Genomic DNA, 14421 nt, shown 5'->3' with positions numbered 1-14421 from the left:
ACCACCCCCTCCAAATCTTCAACTTTCTCCCAATGCCTGGCCAAACAGAAGGGCTTTGCAGCATGGAGGATAGGTCGATCAATAGCTTTTAATCAAGATGATCACAGATGCAATGCCATGCACTGGGAGTCCCTAAACATCTGACTGCCACAAGCTGGTACTGGACGGGTGGGGATGGATCATGTGATAATTGCCCTGTTCCGTTCCTTCTCTCTGAAGCATCTGGCATTGACCATTGTCAGAAGACAGGATACTGGGCTAGACAGACCACTTATCTGACCCAGCCTGGCCATTCTTATGTTCTTATGCCCTAAAGGTTAAACAATTCATGCTATTTTGGATGAAAAGTGAGTTTTAAAGTCAAGAGGCTCTCAAGGAGAACATCTTGCCAGCAATGCCCGCTCTCACATAAGTGACTTGCAGCTTGAGCTTCTACACTGACAGAGTTGCACCAGGAAAGAAGTGATCTCTCAAACAGACAGGTCCCTAGTCATTTAGCACTTTATAGGGCAGAACCATGATTTTAAACTCTGTCTGGAAACCAACAGACAGCCAATGCAGATTCCAAAGCACAGTTGTCATATGTTAAGAAGTGGGCCACAGCCCTCCGCACCAACTTCGGTTTCCAAAGAAGTTTAAGGTATAGCCCAATGTAGAATATACTATAGTAGCCTAATCTTGAAATAACAAAAGGCATGGATGACTGCAGCCTGGCATTTCTGGAAGATCTTCTAGGTTCATTGATGTTAACAAAAGAGAAAATAAATGGAATATTCATGAGCAGTCATCGGATTAAGATGTGGAATATTTGGCATACTGTTGAAAGGAAGAGGCTCATTGCTGGACAAAGTTAAGAGATATATTGAAACTACAAGGCTGTGTGCCTTTCAGCTGTTTTTTTTTTTTTTAAAGTGGGCTTCTGTCATTTTCCATTTTTCCAAGCATATGAATGCCACAGGCATTAGTCACAGCCTGAGGGTTATGAATGACAGGTCAGCAAAGTGACAACACTGAATTTAACCTCTAAAAACAGCTATCGAGGGTGACAGTGGGAGGGGGAAACGGTGGAAAACTGTCCAACATTCCAGCTCTGAATCACTTTACCAAATGAAATCTGGATAATGTGCAAAGGTAAAGGAATCTAAACATATCCTTTCATATCAAATACACTCAATATAAGGAATCCCTTCTAAAATCTGAAGAGCTACATTTTATGCACTAGTTTAAAATCTATGGTAGAAAAAAATATTGAGTAAGATATTGTCAAGGTGGTAAAATCATCAAGATCATTGTGACTGCATGTATTTAAAAGTTATTTAAGACCAAAGAGATTAAACAAGACTTTTTTAAAAAACTCTAAATACTCACATGTACCATACTAGTTAAAAGCATTATGAATGGATTGGCTTCTCAGTGTCATCAAAAATAAGCGAAAAGAAAAAGACTTTTGTACTTACCATCATTCAGAGTAGTGAACTCCAGGAAACGATATTCATAGGAAACATCTATCTTGGTTTCTACCTGGGGCCTCTTCAAAGTTGAATAGATATTACCAGGCCGTTTTTCATCACGTTTCTCTAATTTGTTTAGTCCACAACCCATTTCAACAGCTGCTGATTCAGAGAGGTAGGGGAAGGGGAAAGAAAAAAATAACAGGACTCATTTTTTAATTTCATATGCCAGTCTCAAAGTTTCTGTGATTTATATTTATTTTAAATACACTATCCATAGACCTTTTAAACAAGCATATTTATCACTCCTGACTCACTTTTTTAAAGATAAAATTACCAGGTGTACTATTATTTTATTGAAAGCTGAAAATGTAATTTACCTGTAATATACTCTGAAGGACACATGTTTAGTAAAAGACAATGATATAAAATGCAATATAATGTTATTAAGCAGTCAACATATATATATATATATATATATATAAAGCAACAATTCTATTATAGATCTACGACTGCTATAGGAAAATATAGTTATACCTATCCAACTGCAAGATCTGTCCTAATATTAAAAGTTATCACTTAGATCTATATTTAAATGAAAAAAACATGTATCTCAAACTAGATGTTTCAGCTTTTATGGGTTTTTAGATAAAAATCTTGTATTTATCCCATCCCTCTCATCTTTTTCAGGGTAAGCTACAGGAAATAAAAGTTACCTTAGGTAGTCAACTTTAGAATAGAATAAAAGCTGGCTGAACGCTAATGATAGCCTAAACACAAATTGGAAACAGAAATCAACATGTGCTAAAAAGAAGATTTGTTGCTTCAGTATGAAAGTGTCCAGAGAAATGTTACATAAATGTGTGTTACATGTTGTGCCAAGCTTTAAGTGTTTTGCCATTTACCCTATAGAAAAAATAATGCTTCTCTGTTTATTTTGGCAGAATTACATGAACTTCATTATTTTAAATCATTTCTATAAAGCTGGAGTTAGATATTTTACTTAGTCAATTAAAAGCTAAGCATTGCTAATGTTTTTTCTATTTTAGATAGCACAGTCTGCGATCAATGAAGATAGTCAACATTTCAAAAACGTTTGGTAGCCAAAAATATTTAACAGAGTTACGTAATGACTGAGCTTCCTTTTACAAATAAGAATTCCTTTGCTTTGCTTCTTTAGCTATATCCATTCACAGTACAACAAAGGATCTTGGTAATATGGCTAGCACAAAGAAAACAATATGTTAAAACAATGTGACAAAGCAGCCTGTACTTTAACGTACTGATTTGATAACGTACTTTAAGCATGAGAGAAGTCCAACTGACTTTAACAGGACTACCTTAAGCATATGCTGAAGTTCCTTGCTGAATCAGGGCCAAAGGCCGCAAGAAGTCTTATAAAGAAAACCAATATTCGGCTGTATTTCAGTGGTGGATGAGATAATCCCTATGTACAGGATTGCCAACTGTCTAATTGCACAAACCCAAACACCATTGCCCCGCCCCTTCCCCAAGGCCATACCCTTGTCCCACCCCTTCTCTAAAGCCCTGCCCCCCACTAATTCCAGCCCCCTTCCCTCAGTCACTCACTCTCCCCCACCCTCACTCACTTTCACCAGGCTGGGGCAGGGGGTTTAGGGTGCGGGAGGGGGTGCAGGCTTTGGACTGGGGGGTGGGGCTGAAGGGTTTGAAGTGTGGGAGGGAGGCTCTAAGCCTGGGGCAGAGGGTTGGGGTGCAGGAGGGGTGTGGGCTCTAAGAGGGAGTTTGGGTGTGGGAGGGTGTGTGGGATGTGGGCTCTGGGAGAGAGTTTGGGTGCAGGAGGGGATGCGGGCTCTGGGAGGGAGTTTGGGTGTGGTCTCACACCTGGGGCATGGGGTTGGGGTACGGAAAGGGGTGAGGGGGGCAGCACTTAACTTGGGTGGTTCCCAAACGCAACTGGAACATCCCTCTGGCAGCAGCTCCTAGGCCCCTGCCAGCAGGCACCGTCCCCGCAGCTCCCACTGGCCGCAGTTCCTGGCCAATGGGAGCTGTGGAGCCAGCACACATTCCTGCAGCCCCTCGGGGGGGGGGGGAACAACAGGGAGCTCCGCGTGCTGCCCACCATCGGTGCCGACTCCATGGGTGCTCCAGGGCTGGAGCACCCATGGGGAAAAATTGGTGGGTGCTCTTCACCCACTGGCAGCTCACCTCCCTGACCTGCCCCCCCGCCCCAGCTCACCTCCACCTCCGCTCCGCCTCCTTCCCTGAGTGCGCCACAGCTCCGCTTCTTCCCCTAGCTCCCAGCGCTTCCCACCATGAAACAGCTGTTTTGTGACGGCAAGCACTGGGAGGGAGGTGGGAAGAGGGGGAATGCAGTACACTCCAGGAAGAGGCGGGGCGGGGATTTGGGGAAGGAGACCAATGGGGCAGGGAGGGGGAGGAGTTGGGGCAGGGACTTTGGGGAAGGGGTTGGGATGATACAGGACAGGGGCGGAGTCGGGGGGCCTATGCTGCCCACGCCTGCAGGCTCTGACCCCGCAGCTCCCATTGGCCACAGTTCCCGGCAAATGGAAGCTGCGGAGTTGGTGTTCAAGGCAGGGGCAGCGTGCTGAGCCCCCTGACCCTCCCCCCAGGGGCCACAGGAACGTGCTGGCCGCTTTCAGGAGCAGCACAGAGGCAGGGCAGGCAGGGAGCCTTCCTTAGCTCCGCTGCGCCGCCAGGCTTTTAGTGCCTAAAAACTTCTGGTTTGTCTGCAGTAACCTCTAGGAGATAGAGCCTTATTCCAGGAGACTTCCGGCGAAACCAGGAGGGTTGGCAACACTAATAAGTATGCAAATGTTTATAAAGCACTCTGGATGAAAATTGCTATGTAAGTTGTTAGTATTACTAGTTCAGGGCCTGCAACCCTTCTTCATGTGAGGCGTCCCAGTGAAATCCATAGGATTCCTCAAGTGAGTAAGGGGTGAAGAAGGAAGTCTTAAAAAGTCTCTGTAATGACTTGTGAGAAATTACTAAAAACTTTGTTCAATTTTACAGACAATTTTGCATTTTTTCTGACTTGAGTTGACAGTCCTAGAGAATTAATGTCTCTGATTACCACAGAAAGATATAGCAACACAAGCTTCCCCAGGCTTCCCTGTCAATGTTTTTCAATCCTGTTCTGAGAGGACAATCTTTTGCGTCTTCCTGCTCATTCAGATGTTGGTGTCTCTGCTGAAAACGGTGAGTTTTAAGATGTGGACACCTTTGCATTTGGGACTGGATTGAGACCACCAACTATTTTCATTCTGATGCACTGAATAATTATTTAAGCAATGGCTATAACTTTCAATTAACTTCAATTAATGACCTAATGGTGAAAGATGCCATAACCCATATCTAATCCCTGAGACAGCAAGTCCCCACCTTTCTTTTAATTAGGTATTTTTAAATGCCTGGGGTAAGGGTATGAAAACAGGATCTTTTCTCAGGAGTTAAAAGAATAAATAAGAAACAGAAACAGGTTCCACAGTGACAGCACAATGAATTGCTATGGAAACGATTATGATGTCACAGAGGTTTATGATTCAAGTGGGGTGACAGAAGAGACAAACTCTTAAAAAATAAAAGAACCTGCATTCACATGAGAATTCTTAGTAATAAAAAAAGATTTTAAAAAACCTGGAAATCTATAAATCACTAGAATTTTTCTTAGAGTGTTTTTCAAGTTTTCTATAATTTCCATCATGCCATCTTTTTAAGAGATCGTTAATTTTAAACAACAACTAACAACATGCTCTTATTCACAATTCAACAAGAAGAATTTGATTATTGATCCTTATTTACTTTTTAGTATGGTAAGGTTGAAAAATAATAATTTTCCACCCATTACATTTAGTATGAAAATGAGAATAGCAAATATTTGTCTGTTCTAAATTTTCAGACAACTGCATTTCATTAAGAATGCATCTTCATTATCAATACAACAGCTTCATGTTTCTAGAAATTACTTGAATGATTTTTTTAAATGGCAAAATCTAATGAAGATTGCTAAATAGTAGAAGTGAAGACTTATTCATGGGTTCTTACAGTTGCAAGAAATAAAATCTCTTGGAAGTTTGTTTCACAGCATTTTGGAAGACACTGTTTTCAGTGGCAATTGTAAGGGCTAGGAGCCGGGACACTTCATTCTATTTACAGGTCTCTCTGTGACCCACTCCCTGACTTTGAATAAGTCACAACTGCCCACTGCATCAGTTTCCCGTTCTGTAAGACAGGGACAATATTTACCTACCTTACAGGGATGTTGGAAGGCTTTTTAAAAAATAAGTACAGGGCTTTAGATTTGCTAGGCAATCAAGGGGATCACACATTTTTTTAAAGCTCCCACAATTTTAATCCTCCCATTTTGGAGAGGATCAACTGATGGACTCCATAGTGAAAAGGGCTTTGGTTCTGACCCTGCTCAGTGCTTTGGCCAGCCATTGGCCTAATACATCACTGGAGAAGGAAGCATCTAAGCTCCTCTGAGAGTATGTTACTCAGTTACAGAATGGCTCTTAGGGAGGGAATTGGTAAAAGCAGCTTTGCTGTGCAGAAGTTTTAGCTTAGCTCAGTTACTGCCAGTCTAGGCATGGCTTCAGTTCTCTCCTCCCTACACTGACTGAAGAAACATAAAGAAGTTCTCAGCCCCAAACCCACTCAGCTTTTAAGCTAAATCCTGAGGACAGGACTTGCTTGAAAGCTGATTCCTTCCTCCACCACGGTTAAACAAAAGTGGTTCAATGTGAAGCAGAAGAGTGACAAGGGGGGCAAGAAGTACTGGGGAGAGAACCAAGACTGGGGAAGATGATGGACAGCACCAGACTTTGGAAATAGGGCACACAATCAACTAGAGCAGGGAGCACATTGTGCTGAAAGTGGGCATACAGAAGGGACAGTTGACTCCTGCCAAGCTCTCACAAAGTGTTTGAATTCATCCTTCTTTTACAATTTGTAATCTCTCACATACTTCGTAAGAGTTTTTAGGACTTCCCTTCCCATGATAAAAGTGAAATTGTCTTGAACTATCTACATGTGTTTTATAAGTGTGTTTACAAATAACTTTGTATATAAATATACAAGAATAGTAGGTGACATAGCTTTGTTACACACAGGTAGACAATGGTTGTTTATGTCAGTGGCTCTGAACCATTCCAGACTACTGTACCCCTTTCATGAGTCTGATTTGTCTTGCTAACCGCAAGTTCACCTCGCTTAAAAATACTTGCTTACAAAATGAGACATAGAAATACAAAAGTGTCACAGCACACTATTACTGAAAAATTGCTTGCTTTGTCATTTTTACCATATAATTATAAAATAAATCAGTTGGAATATAAATATTGTACTTACATTTTAGTGTATATAGAGAAGTATAAACAAGTCATCGTCTGTGTGAAATTTTAGTTTGTACTGACTTTGCTAGTGCTTTTTATGTAGCCTGTTGTAAAACTAGGCAAATATCTTGATGAGTTGATGTACCCCCGGAAGACCTCTGTGTACCCCCAGAGGTACATGTACCCATGGTTGAGAACTACTGGTTTATATAATTTATGTTTCCAAATTATTTGAAAAAGAAAATTATTTAATTATGTTTTGCAGCACAACTCAAGGCTGCTATAAATATTTAGTAATATTTATACATACTTGCTCTGCACTACATTTTCATTCTCAGGCCAGGGGATTACCAATGTTCAAGGGGTGGAAAACCCCATGCCTGATGTAACAAATTTATGAGACCCAGTTAAATGTTCCTCTAAAAAAATGCAGGGAAGGTAGACTGAAATAAAGTCATAAATGTGACCACAGGTATTGTGAAAAAATACATTATTCATATAATTTATTACTAATGTCAAAAACTGAAACTAATAGATGTAAAAAGCTTAACAACATTTTCCCCTTGTAAACTGAAGATCGTTTATGTCTTAGCAATGTTAATTATTTTTCTATTAAGTCAAAAAAAGGTAACTGAGTACTATTGGGTTCCAAATGGAACAACTGGCAGTTTCTTTTAACCAGATAAAATATCCTTTAAAATTTTCAAATAAAGTTTGGAAACTACAGTATAATGGAATATTTACAGTTTACTCCCAATAAATATTTTGTAGGATAAAACACATCTATCAATCCAGCTTGGTGGCTTAGTTGGTGCACTGCACTGCCATACAGCAGCCTCTAGATCCATTTGCTTTCCCCTTTTCTGAGTGCCATAGGAAGAGCATACTGAGTCCTACAGAAATCCTTTGGCCAAGTTGTGAACATTACAGATGAGCTCATCCAATTCCCATTCCATCCCAACCCATACACTTCTCCTTTTCCAAGAGTATGCGGGGCTACTGGGCCAATGACAAGCAGAGAAATTAATAGCTCTTACAAGGATGCAGATTAAACAATGCTAGGGAAAAAAAAGTACATCATTCCCATTTTCTAGATTAACCAAGTTCATATTCACACTCACACATAAACACATTCCTGTACACACATATTTAATAACTGTTGTCCTACACTGCCAAAATGTCACTGATATCCATTATCTCTGTGAACCTTATCACATCAGTGTGTCACTGTTCTTGAGTCTCAATTAATTTACCGAGGAATTTCAAGCCAGAAAGACTAACAAGCCATGACCACACTGGTCCTCAGGCATCCTCCTCTGCTTGAAGCCAGAGTGAAGCTGTACTACAGAGCTTAGATTATGTACATGGTAGCCTAAACTGGTTTTGGTCATTGTGTTGCTTACCTAATGGGGAAAAAAAATCTCCAATTCCTTCCTCATTTCGGCCCTTATCATGTGTATTCAGTTCTGGAGACGATATCTCCACCAAGGTGGAAACTGTGACCTGACTTACCAGCCCTAGGGGTATAACTGCAATGTCCTGAAATCCAGGACACACAGCATCAAAGAATCAGAAGAGCAGCCATGAACTAATGTGTCAATTTTCAGCTAAGAGTATTTTGAATGAGCTGCCAGTTGAGTCCCAACATCACCATTAAGATGTACGGGCTGCTTGTCAGAGATGAATCAATGCATGCGCTTGGCTATTTGGGGCCTGATCCAAAGCCCATGAAAGTCTGGAAACCCCAGCTGTCTTCATTGGCTTTGGATCAGGCCCTCGCACAACAAGGAAACAAAGGCAAAGCTGGGCTTTTTCTGCCCAGCTACCGTTCATAACCCACCCCAACCCCAGAAGTGCCCTGGCGGAACTGAAGGCATCCAGCGGCTCATTAAAACAACACGCAGGAAAAGCCCGTTATCCCCTTGCGGCCGCCTATCACTCAGCTCCCTGTTCAGGAGAGGCGGGTGCCCGGGGATCCCCTGTCAAACTTCAAGAGGACGCACAGGAAAAGCCTGAGCGCCGCTTCCCTGAGGGGCTGCTCCCCGCTCGGCAGCCAGGGAGAGCGGGCTCCCCTCCCGCCCAGGCGCACACTCCAGCCGCAGCGCGGGGCAGCGCTTCCCCCAGCCCGGGCGCTGGCTGGGACGGTGACTGCAGCGCCCCGCGCCCTCGCACCTACGCCCTGGGGGCGGCGGGAGACCCAGCTGGGGTCTCTGGGGGAAGTCTGCCGGGCGAGCAGGGCTTGGAGCCAGCCGTAGCCCCACGGGCTGGGGACGGGCGATGCCGGGCGGGGCTGAAAGGTGCCCGGCGGGCGGAGGTAGCGGATCCCTTACCTAGAGCGGGCTCGTCTCTGCTGGGTCGCTGCCCCTCCCCCGCTCAGCGCCCGGGCAGGGACATGGTCGAGCCGCCGCCGCTCGCAGCCCGGCTTATAGCAGGGCAGAAAGTTTGTGCCGCGCAGCCCCGCTGGAGAGGTGGGGAGCGTAGACCGCCGCGCTGCCGCTGCCCGGGGGAGGCAGCGCTTCTGGGACTGGGAGGCGCCTCGGTGGCTCCGCGCAGAGCCCGAGCCGAAGCCGCTGCACTTCCTCTTCCTCTCAGCTCGGCGGCACACGCTGCTCCGCAGCCTCCCGCCAGAGCGCACGGGCCGCGGGGCGCAGGAGAGGGGCTGCTGCCCCCAGCCCTCCCCCGCCTGTGAAAGGCACCCCCCCCGGCCTAGAACTGCCTCTGCTCCTCACACCCACCGTCCGCTCCCCTTGGCCTGCTCTAGAACTGCCCTCCCCCTCATCACACCCAAAGCCCGCTCCTCTTGGCCAGTCTAGAACTGCCCTCCCCATCACCACATCCAAACCCTGCTCCCTGCTCTAGAACTGCCCTCCCCATCGTCACACCCATTGGTCCCCTCTAGAACTGCCCTCCCCCTCATGACACCCCAAGCCCCACTCCCCTTGGCCAGTCTAGAACTGCCCCATCATCATACCCAAACCCGGCTCCACTTGGCTAGTTCTAGAATTGTCTCCCGCCATCACATTCAAACCCTGCTTCCCATGGCCAGCTCTAGAACTGCCTCCTCCTCATTACACTGAACCCCACTCCCCTTGTCCAGTCCAGAACTGCCCCCCATCACACTGAAGCCCCACTCCCCTTGGCTAGTCTAGAACTACCCATCTATTATCACACCCAAACCCTGCTCCCCTTGGCCAATCTAGAAACCCCCCCATCACATGCTTCTCCCTTTGATGAGTTCTAGAACTGCTGCTTCCTCATCACACTCAAATCCCGCTCTCCTTAGCCACCCTACTCCTACCAGGATGAAGCCCAACTCCCTTGCCTGAGGCTGGAACTTCTCCCATTATTTAGTTTAGCCTCACCTTCAAGCCACACAACCAGTGGAAGAGTGGTGAAACAAGAAGTGATTAAACGTACCTGAACTAAACTCCATATTCCTCCAGAGAAGTCAGTAAACTCTCTTTACTCAAATTACCCTCAACTACACTGCTGCAAGTACACTGCCCCACTTTGACCCTTAATGTCAATGGAAGTCTTTTTGCAACCAGCCTTCCTCCATGCTATGCTCATTGTGGCTTCTTAGAGGCACATTGTGCTTAAAACAGGTGAGGGGGAGACTGTACGTAAAGTGTAGAAATCCAGTTGCCATTATTAAAAACAAAATCTATTGTGTATTAATAGAAAACACTGCAGTACCAGTACTGTAAGCTGCAATATTGTGACCATGACTGCAGAATACTAATCGTATTTAAGGCTGGTGCTGTGCACACATGAGCTCTAGTCACACATACAACTCCAGACTGAACTGTCCTCCTATCACTTTTCTGTCAGGTGCTAAAGAATATAACCATTGTTAGTGGAGAGTAGCACAGCTTTTATACCACATACGAGTTCTCAATGCACAGCCCACAGAGTTGGCTAATTAACGGTAAAACAGTGTGAGATGTAAACATAAAATATTATTCTAAATTATATTGGGTAAAGAAGACACACAAAATAGAGAAAAGATTAAAGTAGAGGGAGAAACAGAAGATTAAAGACAACATCAATCGTATAAAATGCTTCTTACCTATTCTTAACTATAAAGCAATCACCTACCGTACATTTTTGTGTACGTTTTCCAATAGCTTTACCTTGTCTTTCAGTCCCTCTTCTCTTTCTTCTTCTCTTCTTCTCCTCTATCCTTCCTTATTCTCGCTCTTTCCTTGGAGTTTTCCTTTTATTATTTGCAGTGTTTTTCCTCTCTCTCCCCCTCTTTCTGTACCTCATCATTCCCCCCCCCCCTCAATGGCTTGTCTGGCTTTCTGACTGTGTGAGAAAGCAGCATGCAGTCACATCAGGGGGCCATGTAATTACGCTGTTTTTCTGATACTGGTGTTAAAGCATATGGGGAAGAAGCACAAAATCTGTGGGCAAGGAGTGAAAGTACAGCTTTCCCAGTAGCATAATAAGCAAGTCAGGTCATGAATGGCTCCAGAACCCAGGTCCTGGATGCAAGGCAGTGGTTGCGGATGCCACATGATTGGTGAACTACACATCACAGATTGAACTTGAAGAATACCTTGCTTCAAAGCGATTAGGGGCTATTGCTATGCAAATACTTCCTCTGTCATAAGAAGGGACTTCAGCCAAAAAGAGAAGGTAACCAATCAAAATGAGTCCAGAATACACTGCTGGACTCTGTTCCTGCCATGAAGCAATTTTTACTTGAGAAAAGGAAAAAAAACCTGTTTTCTAATTTCTTTTAAAATTTCCACTGGGTCATCTTTTACAAGCCTATAGACCAAACCATAGTTTTGCCAGCCACTATACATAAAAAAATTTTTTACTAGGAGCGGCCAGCTACTTTGAAAACTGAGGACTAACATTAGAACTAAGCTGTCTAGCCTCACTGGCTCAGCTCCTTCCGAGTACTGAGCTAATGAACTGCTTTAACCCGCCTTTGCACTTCTGGCCCTATGGAAATCAATGTCAACATCAACAATCCCATGCAAAGACATTCCAATTTTTTCACAAAAGTCTCTGGAGATGCTAGAAAGAGTCCTGGACTGAGTTACAATGAACAAAAGACAGAGGCTTCAAGCTTTGTGCCAGAAACAACTATGCACCTGAAAGTGCTCTGTGACCTACCAGAGGTATACAGCCTTAGTTTGAAAACCACTTTGCTAGGCAAAACTGACCTAAAGCTGCTGTAGGTCCTAGGAACCCTAGTCATGGACCAGGACTCCATTGTGCTAGGTCAATGGTTCTCAAACTAGGATCAACGCTTATTCAGGGAAAGCCCCTGGCAGGCCAGGCCAGTTTGTTTACCTGCCGCATCAGCAGGTTCGGCCAATCGCGGCTCCCACTGGCTGTGGTTAGCTGCTCCAGGCCAATGGGGCTGCAGGAAGCGGCGCAGGCCGAGGGACGTGCTGGCCGCCCTTCCTGCAGCCCGCCAGGAGCTTTCCCTGAACAAGCGGCGGCCCTAGTTTGAGAACCACTCTGCTAGGTGGTATGCAAACAGAGAACAAAAACACTGCCCCATGGAGGTGAGTCTAGAACCAATTTAGGACCTCAAGTAAAGCCCATCTTGTAAGTGGGCAAGAGGACTGAGAGCAACGTTTCCCTCAAAAGAGAAATCTGATGCTTGGTGAAACTGTCACAGTATGAAAAAACCCAAATTGCTTAGGCTTATGGCCATCAGCGTACAGGCTCCTGCTACACTTGCACCACATCCTGAATCCCCTCTATAGTACCATGTGCTGCAGACCACTTTGGACAATTCCATGGTTGGCAGGCCCATGCAATTGGGACTTGACAGCAGCTAGCCAGGGCAAATCTGCCCCATGCTGACCCCCCACCCGCCCCTCCCTTGCAGGCCTGCACTCATGTGAACAGTGCCACCCCCTGATGCGGCACCAAGTGCACACTAAATGTGAAAGGAGAATGGGAGGCCAGGGGACGTGCAACAGTAGGGACTTATTGTTTGGAACTGGTTGCATTGTACATGAACTTTATTTTTGTTAAAAGTTTGGTGTTAATTTATTACTGCTGCATTGCTGTGCTAATGGTAGCTGGCCTGCCTGACAATGGTTTAATATTGCACTTTTCTAATATATGTTCAAAAATAAAGATTTTTAATTTATTAAGAAATGTCATTGCCATCACTGCATCACATCATATAATTTGTATTTCAAATAATAAAAAGGTAAATATGATAAGGGGTAACTGGGAAGTAGTAGGCAAGTACTTTTACTCAATGCATTTTTCTACATCAAGCCATAAATGTAAATGCACAGTTCTTCCCACCCGTCCTCCACCCTTACTTCATCAACAGTCATGTCATTCACAACTACAATGTGTGACAATCCACACACCTCTCCCTAACATTTCATAAGTGGTCACATCATTCATAATGACAATGTGTGGCAATTCACCTCCTACACACATACATTTCATTCTATGATGTGACATAAAAACAGCCACACTGAGTCAGACCAAAGTCCACCTAGCCCAGTATCCTGTCTTCCAACAGCAACCAATGCCAGATGCCCCACAGGGAATGAACAGAACAGGTAATCATCCCCTGTCACCCATTCCCAGCTTCTGGTAAACAGAGGCTAGGGACACCAACCCTGCCCATCCTGGCTAATAGCTATTGATGGACCTAACCTCCATGAACTTATCTAGTTCTTTTTTGAACCCTCTTATAGTCTTGGCCTTCACAAAATCCTCTGGCAAGGAGTTGTTGTGTGACAAAATACTTCATTTGTTTTAAACCTGCTGCCTATTAATTTCATTTGGTGACCCCTAGTTCTTGTGTTACAAGAAGGAGTAAATAACACTTCCCTATTTATTTTCTCCACACCAGTCATGATTTTAGAGACTTCTATCATATCCCCCCTTAGTCATCTCTTTTCCAAGCTGAAAAGTCCCAGTCTTATTAATCGAGTTATTCTTCCAGTGCTTGCTCATGTCGATTCCAAGTAGGTGACTCCCAAGCCTTACCTAGACGGCAGGGTTGGAGTTCATGGAAATGCTGACTGAAGCAGCACTCTGCCGAATGCTGCATCATCCCTGGCATGCTGGGTAACGGCATAAGAAGTGAAAGTGTGGACCAAGGACCACATTGCCACTCTACAGATCTCCAGGATTGGGACCTGGGCCAGGAAAACGGCTGAAGAGGCCTGTGCTGTAGTGGAATGTGCCATCAGCGCAGGGGCAGGTATCTTTGCAAGATTGTAGCATGCTCGGATAAAGGACATGATCCACAATTACATCCTTTGGGAGGACACTGGGAAGGCCCTTCATCCTGTCTGCCACCGCGACAAACAGCTGATTCAATTTATGAAACTGCTTTGTTCTTTCAATATAAAAAGCCAGTGCCTGCCGAGCATCCAGAGAGCGGAGCTTCTACTCCCAGCTGTTAGCGTGGGGCTTCAGGAAAAAAAACTGGGAGAAAAATGTCTTGGTTGGCGTGAAAATGTGAGACGACCTTAGGGAGAAAGGTCAGGTGTGGCCAAAGCTGCACCTTATCCTTGTAAAAGATGGTATAAGGATATTCAGATGTGAGGGGCCTTGAGCTCGGACACCCTTCTAGCTGAAGTTATAGCGACCAGGAAAGCCAGCTTCCATGACAGGTAGAGCACTAAACA

At 44.7% G+C, this 14421-nt stretch overlaps 1 protein-coding gene across 4 annotated transcripts in view; it reads right to left on the bottom strand.

Moving 5' to 3' along the window:
• The window catches only part of RFTN1 (raftlin, lipid raft linker 1), a 115394-nt gene extending 104410 nt beyond the window's left edge, over positions 1-10984 (bottom strand). The window contains exons 1-2 of one of the 4 annotated variants that reach the window (XM_048838520.2): positions 10921-10984; positions 1458-1610 (exon numbers count right to left, since the gene is read on the bottom strand). In XM_048838520.2, coding sequence (XP_048694477.1) covers positions 1458-1602 — 145 coding nt within the window. In that variant the 5' untranslated portion in view covers positions 1603-1610; positions 10921-10984. Of the gene's footprint in view, positions 1-1457; positions 1614-9117; positions 9353-10920 lie in introns of those variants that run through there. The other 3 variants (XM_048838522.2, XM_048838519.2, XM_048838518.2) reach the window with 3 other exon arrangements.
• Between the last annotated feature and the right edge of the window lie 3437 nt (positions 10985-14421).

This window comes from Caretta caretta, chromosome 2, assembly GCF_965140235.1.
Source record: "Caretta caretta isolate rCarCar2 chromosome 2, rCarCar1.hap1, whole genome shotgun sequence".
NCBI classification, from domain to species: domain Eukaryota; kingdom Metazoa; phylum Chordata; order Testudines; family Cheloniidae; genus Caretta; species Caretta caretta.
The sequence above is the reverse complement of the archived record's forward strand: the minus strand, read 5'-3'. Positions and strand labels throughout refer to the sequence as shown.